The sequence below is a fragment of the Trichechus manatus genome, unplaced genomic scaffold (assembly GCF_000243295.1).
Source record: "Trichechus manatus latirostris isolate Lorelei unplaced genomic scaffold, TriManLat1.0 scaffold00059, whole genome shotgun sequence".
NCBI lineage: Eukaryota > Metazoa > Chordata > Mammalia > Sirenia > Trichechidae > Trichechus > Trichechus manatus.
In genome coordinates this window covers 2,740,860-2,755,771 of record NW_004443995.1, presented here as the reverse complement: position 1 = coordinate 2,755,771, position 14,912 = coordinate 2,740,860, and the positions used below count along the sequence as shown (strand labels likewise).

At 42.0% G+C, this 14,912-nt stretch overlaps 1 protein-coding gene across 23 annotated transcripts in view; it reads left to right on the top strand.

The window, feature by feature from the left end:
* The window catches only part of TMEM131L (transmembrane 131 like), a 255,172-nt gene that overhangs the window by 212,144 nt on the left and 28,116 nt on the right, over positions 1-14,912 (top strand). For 19 of the 23 annotated variants that reach the window (XM_023733506.1, XM_023733504.1, XM_023733501.1 and 16 more), the window contains 5 exons: positions 7,043-7,167; positions 9,887-10,050; positions 11,723-11,908; positions 12,315-12,393; positions 13,306-13,385. In XM_023733506.1, coding sequence (XP_023589274.1) covers positions 7,043-7,167; positions 9,887-10,050; positions 11,723-11,908; positions 12,315-12,393; positions 13,306-13,385 — 634 coding nt within the window. The remainder of the gene's footprint in view (positions 1-7,042; positions 7,168-9,886; positions 10,051-11,722; positions 11,909-12,314; positions 12,394-13,305; positions 13,386-14,912) is intronic. The other 4 variants (XM_023733510.1, XM_023733511.1, XM_023733509.1 and 1 more) reach the window with 1 other exon arrangement.

The following is a 14,912-nucleotide window of genomic DNA, read 5'->3' as shown; positions in this document are numbered from 1 at the left end:
TTCTCTATTTCATTTATTTCTGCTCTGATCTTTATTATTTCCTTTCTGGTGGCTGTAGGCTTTTTTTGCTGTTCTCTTTCTGTTTGTTTGAGTTGTGTAGTTAATGTTCTGATTTTGTCCCTTTCTTCTTTTTTGATGTGTGCATCTATTGCTATAAATCGTCCTCTGAGGACTGCCTTTGCTGTGTCCCAAAGGTTTTGGTTTGATGTGTTTCCATTCTCGTTTGATTCTAGGAATTTTTTTATTCCATCTCTGATTTCTTCTATTTCCCAGTGGTTTATAAGCAGGGTGTTATTCAGTTTTCATGTAATTGTTTTTTTTCCTTGTTCTTGCTGTTGTTAATTTCTACCTCGATGGCATTGTGGTCAGAGTAGATACTTTGTATTATCTCTGCGTTTTGGATCTTGTTGAGGATTGCTCTGTGGCCTAAGATGTGATCTATTCTGGAGAACGTTCCATGTGCATTGTGAAAGAATGTGTACTTTGCAGCTGTTGGATGGACTGTTCTTTGTGTCTGTGAGGTCATGTTGGCTGATTGTGCCCTTTAGGTCTTCTGTATCTTTGCTGAGTTTCTTTTTAGATGTTCTGTCCTTTACTGAGAGTGGTGTGTGTGAGTCTCCTACTATTATTGTGTAACTGTCAATTTCTCTTTCCAGTACTGTTAGAGTTTGTTTTATGTATTTTGGAGCTCTGGCATTGGGTACGTAGATGTTTATTATAGTTGTCTCTTCATGATGGATCGTCCCCTTTATCATTACATAGTGTCCTTCTTTGTTTTTTATGGTGATTTTGTTTTAAAGTCTGTTTTATCTGAGATTAGTATTGCCACTCCTGCTCTTTTTTGTTAGTTGTTAGCTCGATATAGTTTTTTCCAACCTTTGATTTTTAATAAATTCACATCTTTGTTTCTAAGGTGTGTCTCCTGTAGACAGCATATTGACAGATCCTGTTTTTTTTTAACCCATTCTGTTACTCTCCATCTCTTTATGGGTGCATTGAGGCCATTTACGGTCAGTGTAATTATTGATAAATGTGAGTTTATTGCTGTCATTTTGTAGTGCTTTTTTTTTGTGGTGCTGACGTTTTCTTTGTTCCTCTTACTCTCCCATGCTGAATTCCTTTTGTTTGTGGATTTGTTTTTCATTTCTTTTGTTTTTGTAGGTTTTGTTTTTACTGAGACTGTATGTTTTTTCTCTTTATTTGTATGAGTATGTTTTTTAATTTTCTTTGTGGTTACCTTGAATTTTACCCTTATCTTTCTAAGTTTGAAGCAGTCTGTTATTACTTGGTATTGCCTTGCCTTCCTCTCCATTAGAAGGTTCTATACCTACACCTTTTATTCCCTCTTTTATTGTTCTGATGTTGTTGTCATTTCCAGATTAAGTGCTCTGATTCCTTGTTGTATTTCTTTTGGTTTTGGATAGTCCTCGAGAGTTCATTTCCTAGATTGGTATCTGGTGGTACGATCCTGCGTCCTAGATTCAGCCTGTGAGCTGAAGTTGTTTGTTCTCAGATCGAAGGACTCTCTTTAATAAGTCTTGTAAGTTTGGTTTCGGTTTTTACATATTCCCTTAATTTCTGTTTATCTGGAAATGTCCCAATTTCACCATCATATTTGAATGAGAGTTTTGCAGGATATATTATTCTTGGTTGGCATTTCTTTTTCTTTCCGGGTTTTATATATGTCATCGCATTTCCTTCTTGCCTGCATGGTTTCTGCTGAATAATCTGAGCTTAGTCTTACTGTTTCTCCTCTGTATGTGACTTCTTGTTTTTCATGAGCTGCTCTCAGGATTCTTCGTTTGTCTTTGGTTTCGTTGAGTGTGATTATGATATGCCTTGGTGATTTTCTTTTGGGGTCTATCCTGTATGGGGTTCGTTGAGCCTCTTGGATGGCCAACTTTTCATCTTGTATAATACTGGGGAAGTTTTCTGTCAGCAGTTCTTCAATGATCCTGTCTGTGTTTTCCGTTTTCTCCCCCTGTTCTGGAACTCCGATTACTCACACATTTTTGCTTTTGATTGTATCCCACATAATTCTCAGGGTTTCTTCATTTTTCTTCATTCTTTTTTCTGATTTTTCCTTGGAGTTGTAGCCAAGTGTTTTTCTTCAGTTTCAGTGATCCTGTCTTCCATCATTTCAAACATTCTCCTCAGCCCTTCTATGACACTGTCCATTTCTGAAATCTTGTTATTTATCTTTTGGCTTTCTAATTGTTTTTTTGGTACTATTTATAGTTATGAATTTATTTTAGCATTTTGTTCATGTGTTATTTTGTTGAATTCTTCCATTTGTTTTTGTCTGCCTTTTCCATGAATTTGTCTATTTTTTTTTTCTGCTTTTTGCTTCAACCCTTGGATAATTCTGAGTATTAGAGATTTGAATTCCCTATGAATTAGTTCTAGTGCCTTTTCTTCTACTGGAAAGTCATCTGGTATTTTATTTTGAACACGAACTGGAACCATGGTGTCCTGTTTTTTAAAATGTTTTGATATTGTCTGCTGTCTTTGGGTATTCAGTAGTTATTTTTCTCGTTTATTGATTGTAGATTTGTTTGTTTCTTCCTTTTTTTTTTTTATTTTGCTATGTCTGAACAGGTAGGCTGTATGTTCTTTGTTGTTTGCTCGACTCTGGGTATGATACTTTTCGCCTCTTTCTCCATTTGGCAGGGTCAGTCGCTCAGATATGGTAGAGCTGGGCAGGTCTAGCTAAAGAGGAGTTGTTGGGATGGGTTGTTTGGGGCATTTGCTGCAGCCACCAAGGCAGGTCGGTAATAAGTGCAGGGCAGGTTCCAGTGGGCCGTGCCTGTGCTGCTTGGTGGTGTGATGTTAAGCGTACAGTGCAGGTAGGCAGTATGGAGGGGGGCGATTGTTATGTGTGGAGCTAAGATGGGTATGGGAGAGAGGAGAGAGGAACAGGAGCCAAAAACGTACAAAGAAATAAAAAAGAATGCTAGGGGAGCTTGCTGTTGGAATGGAGAGATGAGAGACTACAAAATGGAGAAAATCAAAGGGGAAGAAGAAGGAAGAAAATAATGAATAAATAAAAATTAGAGAAAAGAACAGCAAAGTTCCCAGGGATCCCACCAGTGCGGCTACGAGGTCTGGGGAAGTTATTCCCTGATGTTGATGTACAGCCTGGCAAGAAGGCGTAGAGGTGTCATTTTTTGCCAGGTATTCAGGGGACAGGAAGAGAAGGAAGATATAGAGAGATGAGAAACTGAGTAATGAAGAAGGGCGAAAAGAGAAAGAGATGGAAAAGAAAACAAAACAAATTAAACAAGAACAAGAACCCCCCCCCCCCAAAACATGGAAAAAAATAACTCACTTAAAAACAAATGCTCTGAGGGATCTTTCTACGCATGTGTGCAAGCTGAGGCTGTAGGTCCCAAGCCATGCAGCACTGCCCGGCCAGAATGGGCTCCCAACTTGAGAAAAGAGAAAGAAAACAAGAAAGAAAAAAAAAAGCCCTGGTATCCCACCAGCGTGGCAGCACAGACCAGGAAGAAATTCTACACTCGAGCAGAGTTTCACAGGCCCACAGGAAGAAGCAGAGATGGCTCATGGAGCCCAGTATTTGAGTGAACGGAGGGGGATGTGTTGAGAGGTAAGGAAGAAATCAAAAGAAGCGGAAAAAAGCAACACCAGCAGCCAACAAATGGCACTCAGGGAGTCGGCCAGTGTGGGCAGGTAGAATCCAAGCATCTGGTGCTTCCCAGCCAAGAGACTGTCCACGGGAAGCAGAGGAGGCTAACTTGGGGGTGAAGAAGGCTGGGAGGTGGGAAAGTGTATATTGCTGTTTATTGGTTGTTGTGTCTCCTGCTGGAAGCTCCGTGAAGCTGCTTTCTCGTATCCCCTGTTCGCTGGTCTCTGATAGGAGTCCAAGATGGCAGATCCGTGCTGCATTAGCTGATAGGGGACCTCTGCATGTATGTCTCCTCGCTCTCTGTTCTCTGTCAGTTTCTTATTCCATTTTGTGCTTGGCTGAATTCTTTATCTTTTCATTTGATATTTAGGTTTTCAGGATTGCTGTTTTCTTTGTTTGGCTTAGTTTTTCAGATCTTTGCTGTGGAGTCATGGCATGGTGCTTCTGCCTAGAGCACCATGTTGCTGGAAGTCCGCAGATTTTTTGTTTTTAAATTGTGCTTTAGATGAAGGTTTACAGAGCAAATGAGTTCTCATTAAACAATTAATCCGTATATTATTTTGTGACATTTTTTGCCATCCCTGTGACTTGTCAACACTCTCCACTTCTCCACCTTGTGTTCCCCATTTCCATTTGTCCAGCTTTCCTGTCCCCTCTTGCCTTCTCGTCTTTGCCCCTGGGCTGGTATGCCCATTTAGTCTGTATGCATGATTGAACTACGTGTGTTGTTGTTTGTTTTATAGGCCTGTATAATCTTTGGCTGAAGGGTGACTTACAGTCTCACTAGACTTACTGGTCTGACAGAGACTGCAGAAGCCATGTATAATCTTAATTGTGACTCTTCACGGTAAATAGTTTTCTTTCAATTTCTTGGTTAGTCCTGCCTTTCTGTATGTGAGACCTCTCTGTACCAGAAAGCAAAGAGAGAGCTTGTCCCTTTACTTGTCCTCTCATGTATTAACAAGTATGTTTCCTTGGCCTGGGTTCTGCATTTGCTTTCCTGTCTTTGCCGTCACTGCCTCTGTGCACACCTGTGTGTCTCTCACCTGACTCGTGCCGTCTTGTTTCTGGACTCCACCTCCAACCCCCTGTGAAGGAGAGCCTTCTAGGCTTGCCAAATTTCTCTTCCCTGCCCATGGCTTTAGACGTTGCTCCTCCAAAGCTAGCCCCAAAGAAAAGGAACATCCAGTCGTTTTTCGTTCCTCATTATGTCTTCTTTTTGCTCACTTGTGCACACCTCTTCCCGTCACTGTTGTATTTACTTGTACACCGTCTTCTTGGTCGTTCTACTCACACCTCTGAGAGCAGCTTGTCCAGCACTGTCCTTTTCTCCTTGACTGATACTCAGAGGTGAGGTGATGCGTCTAACCAACAAATCCCGTCACCCTGCAGTCCTAGATAGTTACCTTCTTGCCTGCACATGATGGCAGTTCTAATCAGATTGATGTGAGAAAGGCAGCCAAGTGTCAGAATGACTCCTGACCAGCTCACACCTTCTCTGACTTTCATTAGAGACCGAGCCTTATTTGTACATGACCCTGGGGGACTGAAAGGCTCAAATACTTGCTGTGTTGGAAGCCTTTCTTGGCCCTTGAGTGGAGAGGATGGACCAGAGGAGGTGATGTATTCACAGAAAACTTTTTTTTCCCAGCAGTGGGAAATACACAAGGGAACAATACATGAGTAAAGATGGTGTTTTCTAATGATTAACATGGAATCATGCCTGTAACTCTTTTCATATGTCTGTTTAGAATCAAGCTTAAGCAATTAGTATAAAGTCTTATTGGATAGGATTTTGTGCGTTTAACTTATCATCATGTTTTTAAAATACCTTCAGAATCAGAAAAAAAGTTAAGATGTACTTATTAGGGAAGAAATTAGAAAAAATCTCATAATCCAATCATGTATACAGTCGAATTTTTATTTTGTTTCTAGTGTTTGTTTTGGTAAGCATATTACTTTAATAGGGACATGAGGCTTTTGATACACTAGACATGTAACAAGGAGCCCTGGTGGCACAGTGGTCAAGCACTTGGCTGCTAACTGAAAGGTCAGCAGTTTGAACCTACTACCAGCTGCTCCATGGGAGAAAGATGTGGCAGTCTGCTTCTGTGAAGATTACAGCCTTGGAAACCGTATGGGGCAGTTCTACTCTGTCCTTTAGGGTCACTGTGAGTCAGAATCAACTTAGTGGCAACAACACAGAGACACACACACAACCACACACACAGATACATAACATGTAGGCATCTAAAACCTTTTATTTTTCTTCTTCTGAGTCATTCTGTTGAGTGTATGTTAGAACCTCATGGATTCCTACTCTCATTTCTGGACCAACCTTCTGAAAAAGAGTTCATCAAAAATGAGTTGATCTTTGCACTTCACAAAATGTGCAACCTAAGGTTCAGTAAGCCCCTGAGTGGTGCAGACAGTTTAGTGCTTGACTACTAGCCAAAAGTTTGCTGGTTCCAGCCTGCTCAGAACTGCCTGGGAAGAAAGGCCTGGTGATCTCTTTCCAAAAGGTCATAGCCTTAAAAACCCTATGGAGCAGTTCTACTCTTCACACGAGTCGGGATCAACTCGATGGCAACTAACAACAGCAGGGTTCACTAGGCAGAGGACTCCCTGGACTAGGGGATGTGCTTCTGTGAGGTTGCTGAAGGAGCCATTTACCTGCTGAAAGGACCTCACACAGATAGGAGATGGGTTTTTCAAGCCATAAGGTCTTAGTGTGAGCCTTCACCACCCCCACCTGCAGATAATGTCTCTGTTTATAGGGTCAGCGTGGTGGAGGGAAGAGAAAGAACAAGTATTTAGACCTTGAAGACGTGAGCTCTTTTTTTTTTAATTGTAAAAACATAGATAACACAACATTTGTTATGTGTACAGTTCAGCGGCACTAGTTATGTCAAGCATGTTATGCAACCATCACCAGTATCTGTTGCCAAATTTTTCGTCACCATAAACAGAAACTCAGTGCTTTCTAAACAATGAGCTATTTTAAATTTTTTATTTTAAAATTTTGAGTTATCCGATTTTTCTTCAGTAGATTTCATGTGAGTTGCACAGACCAAGTTTACAGGTCAAGGTTAGAAGATTTATTGCTGCTGAAGTTAACAGCAAGTTGACCATAAATTGCTACCAGATGTTTTTTCTTTTTAGCCCCTCCCTAGGAATTTTAAAGGCAACTTTTTTTTTTTCCTTTTCTTTTCGCAGAGATGGAGGGAGGAGGTATAGAAAAAGAGGGAAATGAAAACAAACTAGAGACTGAGAAACACATGTCTCAGCTTTCACCAGTGCTGGCAAGTTCTGATTTTAGATGGAGTTGATCTTCAAAAGTTAAAAATAGGTTTTTAGTTATTTTAAACCACTAAAAGTTTTTTTTTTCCTCTTTAGCAAGAAGATCCTTATAGGAAGAAGAAGCTTCAGGAGAAAAAGGAAGGAAATTTACAAAATTTAAATTGGAATAAAAATCGAACATGTAGAAAAAACAAGAAAAGGGGCGTTACTCAGGTCTCAAGGTGTGTAATGTTTATAATCCCTTTAAAATTTGATCTGGTTTTCACTTTCTAATTTTGCAGTTAACTCTTTTAATCTTATTTCTGTTGTGTTGGTGTACAGACAGTATGAGATTGTAGACCTTTGTATTTTGAGATGAAAGTATATTCTTAAAATGAACACCTTTTCTTACTGTGTTTTTAATTTAGTTTGTTAAATACCTTAGTGTGAAGATTTTTGGTTTTGTTTTGTTTTGTTTTGGTCTTTCCTTGATAAAATGCTAAAAGCATAAGGCAGCCCTCCATTCAAAGACTTACTTTGCCAGTGAAATGCAAGTGTGTCTGTGGTTTGTTTCGTTGGCTGTGGGAGCGGGTGCTGAGGAAAACGCCCGGGCACGGGCAGGCCTTCTATTCCTAGCTCGACCACTGACCTGTCTGGGCAGTCTGGGGCAATAGCAATGAGGCAGAATAGCCACCATTCATGTAACCCGCAGCTTAGCACTGTGGAAGATGGGTTCTTACAGCTGCAGAAATTGAGCCTCCCAAATAGTAATGATTTGCTTAAAGCCACAGAGATTGCGAGGGGCAGAGCCACAGTGGGAACCAGGTAGTTGATACTCTCCTTTGGACTGGAGACACTTAATGTCTCTGAGCTTCCATTTTCTTCTCTGTAAAATGAAGGAGCTTGCCAGTGTTTGTGTGGGAGTCCCTTATTGCCAGGGTTAGAGAAGCATCCCTCTAAATCAGATTTTATGTAAATTTATCACTTGGGGGTTTTTCTGAGCAGGTCAGTAGCATGTACATTCTGACTGCAAATCAACCCAAGTGGTATCATCTCTTGAGTTTCAGTTTCTTATGTCACACTTGCAATACCCCCCAGCACCCACTTGCAGAGCCTTCAGCAGAGATGCACTCCCCTACTTCTTCCTCCCTGGGCTGGTGGCAGGGCTTTCCAGGTCCCCCTTGCCACCTTCCAGAGCCCCCTTTATGTGGGAGACTCATTTCCAGCCCTTGACTCCTGTATGTGGCTGCCCTTGAGTAGGCATTAAAAGCCCACCCCGGGGCATTAAAGCTTGTTTCTCCTGCAGGAACGCTTCTGTCCCCACCACTCTGGCTTTTTCTGCCTTTGAGCTCTGGCATCTGGGGGATTCTCTTATGAGCTCAGTTAGGCATTTAAGTTTGTTTCTGGTGAATTTTTCCCTAGCAGTTTCAGTTTTGTGTGGGGAAAGGTTCCACCTTGCTGCAGTTTCCCATGCGGTTGGAAGGGAGCTGTAGCCAAGCAGCCCTCGCTGGCAAGGGCCGCCTGCCTGAGAAGTACAGATGTGCCTGTGTACAGTGTGTGTCCTCGGCCCCTGAGTGGCAGCCCTGAGCTTGGGGCCTGTGGTCCAGCATTATGAGGAGCGCCAGCATTTCTCGCATGCGCTCTACCAGAGCCCTGTTAGGCAGCTCCAAGGTTTCTTCTCGTTCCAGTTCTCTACCCAGCTCACAGTAAAAAAGTCAAACTGTTGTATTCTTTTGCATATGTTTTCATTAAAATTTGATTAACTGTGAGATCACTTTAAAGGAGTATAATTTCCTGATACGTGCATATAGAAAGAAAAATAAAGTGGACCAATTAAATGTCACAATGTATTTTTAAAAGCAGATTTCTGACATGCCTCTGACATGCTGAAGAAATAATAAAGTTGTTAAAAAATAACTTTATAGTGGCTTGCAGCTTATAATGTTTTGAGAACATGATGCTTAACATGTGGGTTGTTGGTGTTGGATTGTCTCTTCACCTGGCTTGTATTTCTCTTATACCCTTTTTACCTTGACCACAAGCTGGTACAGTCATCTGGCACATCTTAATATATTTGATCTTCTTACCCGCCATCCTACAAATCTAACATTAGGTACTGAAATTGGACCGTGTGAAATAATCATCTAGTGATTCTCTACACATTTCTGTATTGCCACTTACAAAATTTTATTAATGTTCTTCCCACAAGGAGTTCAGTCTAATAAAACCAAAAAACAAACCCGTTGCCATCCAGTTGATTCCAACTCATAGCCACCTATAGGACAGAATAGAACTGCCCCATCGGGTTTCCAAGGAGCTGCTGGTGGATTCGAACTGCCAACCTTTTGTTTAGTAGCTGATCTCTTAACCACTGCACCACCAGGGCTCCTCAGTCTAGTAAGAGGTATTATTATTTGACTGTCAACTTCGTGGGGGACGAACTTTATTCTTCTTCTTTGTAGGCCCTGCACCTTTTGTAACAATATGTGGCACATGTAGTCACTCAACAAATATTTGTGAAAGGAATGAATGAGAATATTTAAATTAATACGGAATACCTTCTCCCAGACAACAAAGAGCAAGTTCATCTATTGAAAATCATATTTTACATTGAAAAAGAAAAGAAAAACAACTCAAGATTCCTGGGTTCTGGTCCTGGGCCTCCTGTCACTTACCAGTTGGCCTTGAGTGACTTATGGAACCTTGTGGAGCCCTGCTTCTCTCACTGTAAAATAAGAACATAGATTAAATGAGCTCTAACTTAATTCTAGTTCTAAAACAGCAAAATCTTTTTTTTATTAATATCCTCCCTTACTCATCATATCCTACCACCAGACTCAAAAAGAAGGCACCCCAAGTTGTCCCATATCCATTTTTTTCACCTCTAATAAGTCTCATGGAAAAGAAGTATGTATGCATGCATGATAAAATATGGCTGTGCTTTCTTTGTGGCTGTTCCAGGCCTTCTGAACAGAGTGAATTAAAGCTTGTGTGCAGTGAATTCGGAAGGCCTGAGCTGAGCAGTGACATGGATGTAAGAAACTGGTGTATACAGGAAAACACTGGGGAGGTTTGTAAAACAGACGCTGAAATTGGAAGCTTACCTGCTGCACAGGGAGAGGCAGGTATGTAATTACAGGGAGCTGTGAATGGTGCCTCTGTTAAGTTTTTGTTTCCTCAGGGAAGTATTCAGTGAGAAAAATGGAGTTTTAATGAGATTATCACTTTACAGGCAACTTAGCTTACTGAAGTGTGAATGGAAGGCTGTCAGGATGAGACCAGAAAGCTAAGATTCTTTTGAGCCTGGGCAGGCCTCTAGCATCACACCCTGTTGTTGTTAGTTGCTGAGTTGGCTTTGACACATGGCGACCTTATGTATAGCAGAATGAAATGTTGCCTGGTCCTGCACCATCTTCGTGATCATTGCTGTTTGAGTCTGCTGTTTTGGCCACTGTATCAGTCCATCTCACCAAGGACCTCCCTCGCCTTTGCCAACCCTCCACTTTACCACCATGATGTCCTTTTCTGGCAATTGGTCTTTCCTGATGATGTGTTCAAAGTTAGCGAGCTGAAGTTTTGCCATCCTTGCTTCTCAGGAACATTCTGGTTATATTTCTTCTAAGACTGATTTGTTCTTTCTTCTGGCAGTCCGCAGTATATTCAGTATTCTTTGCCAGCACCACAATTCAAATGCATCAATTCTTCTTCTGTCTTCCGTTTTCATTGTCAGCTTTTGCATGCATATGAGGTGACTGAAAAGGTCATGGTAGCACCCCTGCCTCCCCTAAAATCTGCCATTCCTGATAATCCTTACGCATATTGCTGCCAGGAGCAAGGGCTGCTTGCTCTAGATAGGTGAAAGGGGAGTAGGGGAATAGCCAGGTGAGAAGAGTAGCAGCCCCACACCTGAGTGAGATAATTCCTGCAGAACCAGATGCTGCCCGGCCCAGGGGCTGCTAGGCAGTGTCCCTGGGAAAGGAACGTAAAGGAGTGCTGAATGGTAGGTCCAGGATAGGGCAGAGGATAGCGGGAGGCAAAAGGACCACTGAAGTTGGCAGTACTTGTGGGATTGCGGGGAGGTCATGATCCTCCCAATACTCCCTTTCCCCAGCCACCCCCCTCCCAAAATTCATGCTGCAGTTAACTGGTTTCTATCTCCATCCTCTCTTTGTCATTCCCTTGACACGTGTTGCTGTTTGGTCTTACTGGAGGCTCTATCCACCCACACATAAACATTTTGAAACTCTCAGTGGACATCTTAGTAAAAGACAGAGGAAAATTGCCCTCAAACCTCCGGTCCTGCAGAGTAGCTTTAGTTTGATAAGTGTTTACCATTTCCAGAACTATTTTTAAAATGAGATTATAATTAGTATTGACTGTCTTAACCCCAGAGCCCTGGTGGCGCAGTGGTTAAGAGCTCAGGCTGCTAACCAAAAGGTCAGCAGTTCAAATCTACCAGCTGTTCCTTGGAAATCCTATGAGGCAGTTCTACTCCGTCCTGTAGGGTTGCTATGGGTCAGAATCAACTTGAAGGCAATGGTTTGGTTTGGTGTTTTGGTTTATCTTAACCCCAAACACATTTAATTGCCCATCCCATAGGCAGAGTAGGCATATGCTTACCACCCCCCGCAATAGTGCTACTATTAATGGGCAGAGATGGGAGACCCTGAAGGTGGACCTCACCTTCTTCATAATTTCACCTCTCTCCTTTTATTAGAAATGCGTAGAGTTGAAAATTACGTAAGTGACCCATGCCTTCTCTTCATGGAGTCAGCTTTCCTTTCTTACTTCCCCCAGAGGATTACTACCGGAAGCCTGAGAAGAAATGCGTGGAAAAGTTCTGCTCGGATTCTAGCTCAGACTGTGGCAGCTCTTCAGGGAGCGTGCGTGCCAGCCGGGGCAGCTGGGGGAGCTGGAGCAGCACCAGCAGCTTGGACGGGGACAAGAAGCCCGCGGTGGGCCCTCAGCACTTCCTTCCCACGAGTGAGTAGTGAGCATGAACCCAGGGGCTCCATACCACCCTGCCTTTCCACTCTCCCTCTTATACCAGTATAAGGTCTAGATCTGCCTTCCAGCACTCGGAGAGGCTCCTCTTGGCCCCCGCAGGACAGGCCCCTCTCGGCCCCCTCAGGATATGCCCCTGTCCATAATGTAATATTAATCCAGATTAGTAAATTTAAATGTTGAGTTTTATTAAGTTTTCAATGGAAAGATAAATTATAAAAGGACTTTTAAAAATTAAATTACCGATTGTGCAAATGCCAGTTTAACATGAGAAATAAATTCCCCATTACAGGTTAATGATATTAATAATCTCTGCATTTTAGTACAGAATATACAGAGTTGAAATGCACTTGTAAAAACTTGTGATAATATGTTTTTAATGCAGGTGATAGTGTTTCACAAAATGATTTTCCTTCTGAATCTCCCATCTCCTTCAGTCTTTCTCACAACATCTGCAATCCCATGTAAGTTTTTAATTTTGCACTTTTACGATAGCTTTATGTACTGTTTCTTCTGTCAGTCATTGTGTTTTTTTCTTTGTACTTGGTTCTGCAGGGTAAAAAAATGAAAATTTTTTGTTTTTAAGGATGCAAGAAAGTGAATCTACTCTTACTAACATAGATCAGAAACAGTGATCCTTCCAAAGAGACTCAGTTCATGTGCAAGTGCCTCTTCTGTCATACACTGTCTTTTCAGGGATAGAGTTATGTTAGAAAATACCTAATTTCTGAAAGAAGAAACTAGCTATTATAAGGGTGGGAATAACCTGCTCTTTGCTAGGAGTTGGGATAAAATTGAGCTTTGGTGATACAGAACATTTTCCGAGAACCTTGTAGATACTCACATACTTACAGTTCCACTATGTGATGTTTTCTGCATCATGAGACAAATAAACAAGTACTTCTTATTGAGTGGGAGAAGAGTTGGGTCAGCAGGAAGGAGAGAGCATCAGAGTGAGAAATGTAAAGACGTTTCTTAGATGCCTGCCACGTTGTTGTGAGAGGCCAGGAAGATACAATTTCATTGGTGAGTTTGTGAAGAAGGAAACAGCTAGTGTATAGTGAAAGCTCTCTATGAACTGTTTTTGTTAGGGGCAAGAAAGTGACTAGGGATTACCAATTGCTGCTAACTGGTGGCAGGCAGATTTGAAACTGCACATTGCCTTAGTTAAAGTTTTTTTTTAATTTAGACTTTTCTAGATCTCGGAAATTGAATATTCTGCAACTCCTTTCTGGCTGTGTTCCTTATGTGTCCAATATGTTCTTGGTGGTAGAATTAATGTAAAAACTCAATCAGACTTAGTTTATGCAATTTGACTATTTCCTTGCACAGAGAAAAAAATGGATAGTTACCTCATTTTCTCACTTTCTCAACAGACACGTGAACGCTCTCCCACAATATGCAGAAACTGCCTGTCCCGGCCTCCCTGATGGGCCTGCAGGTGATGAAAATAAAGGTGAGGTGCATTGCTCTCACTACAGACACCAGCCATGAGTTTACCTTGTATGACTGGCTGGTGAGTGTGAGAAAAAAGAATAGATTGGGTGGGCAGGGCCATTCTCCCAGTGCTCTCTTCTGTAAGCCTTGTCACGAGACTTCCATGGATTGCGAGGGCACCTGCCCTTGGTACTGATGTCATCAGGAGTCTTGCTGACCCTTTTGCCTCCAGACTTTGCAGTGGAACTGAGCTCCCTGCTTGTAGCAGAGAGTACTCTGTGGCCCAGGTACAATCCCAGAGCCCTTTTATAGGGGGCTACCACTGCCTTTAGTCCACCTTTCCTAGTCTGCAATGAGAAAGGAAAATGGAGTGGCAGTGGCACAGCCCACGAGAACAGAGGCCAGGTTGGAGAACATGCCAAGGGTAGGAGCATGCCTGCTTCCACATTCCTGGCCGTCTCCTCTTCCTTCCCAAACTCACCTTGTCCTAGAAGCCTGTTAATTCTGCCTCAGCTGCCATGGTGACTAGCCCTGCTCCTGCACCAGGGCTGAAACTCAGAGCTAAGGTCCCTCAGACCTTCTGCCAGATGGGTTAGGACAGTGACCTAGGCTAGGAGTGCAGAAAAGGAGTGGGTCAGAAGGAAACCCCACTCCTGCAGCTCTCTGATGGAAGGTTAACTCTAGTTCTCCCTCGTTTTTCTTCTCCTTTTCTCCTCTTCTTCTCGCTCTCTTTGTCCTCGTCTTTCATCTGCTGTTTTGTCCTAGCTCCTCTCTCCTACCTAACTAGACTCAGGAATTATGGGAGGATAAGCCTGATTTTTACTCTCCATGGCAGCATTTAGCTTGAATACATGTATTTGCTTTTGTGCATATATATTAATGTTAGATTTAAAAACCGCTGAACACTTCAGAGCATTTACTTTGAAAACATAAAGCATTTTTGCTGTTCCGTAGATAAATTTTGGACATGCTTTCAAATTATCAATGGAAATAAACTATTTTCTGTGTTGGATCTATTTACTGTTGTTACTAGGTGCTGTTGAGTCCGTTCCAATTCATAGCGACCCTATGCACAACAGAATGAAACACTGCCTGGTCCTGTGTCATCCTCACAATCCTTGCTATGTTTGAGCCCATTGTTGCAGCCGCTGTGTCAGTCCATCTCATTGAGGGTCATCTTCTTTTTCCCTGACTTCTATTTTACCAAGCACGATGTCTTTCTCCAGGGACTAGTACCTCCTGATAACATGTCCAAAGTACGTGAGACGAAGTCTTGCCATTGTAGCTTCTGAGGAGCATTCTGGTTGTACTTGTTCCAAGATAGAGTTGTTCATTCTTCTTGCAGTCCATGGTATATTCAGTATTCTTCACCAACACCATAATTCAAAAGTATCAATTCTTCTTCAGTCTTCCTTATTCATGTTCAGCTTTTCCACACATGAGGTGATTGAAAATACCATGGATCGGGTCAGGCGCACCTTAGTTCTCAAAGTGACATCTTTGATTTTGAACATTTAAAAGAGGTCTTTTGCAGCAGATTTGGCGA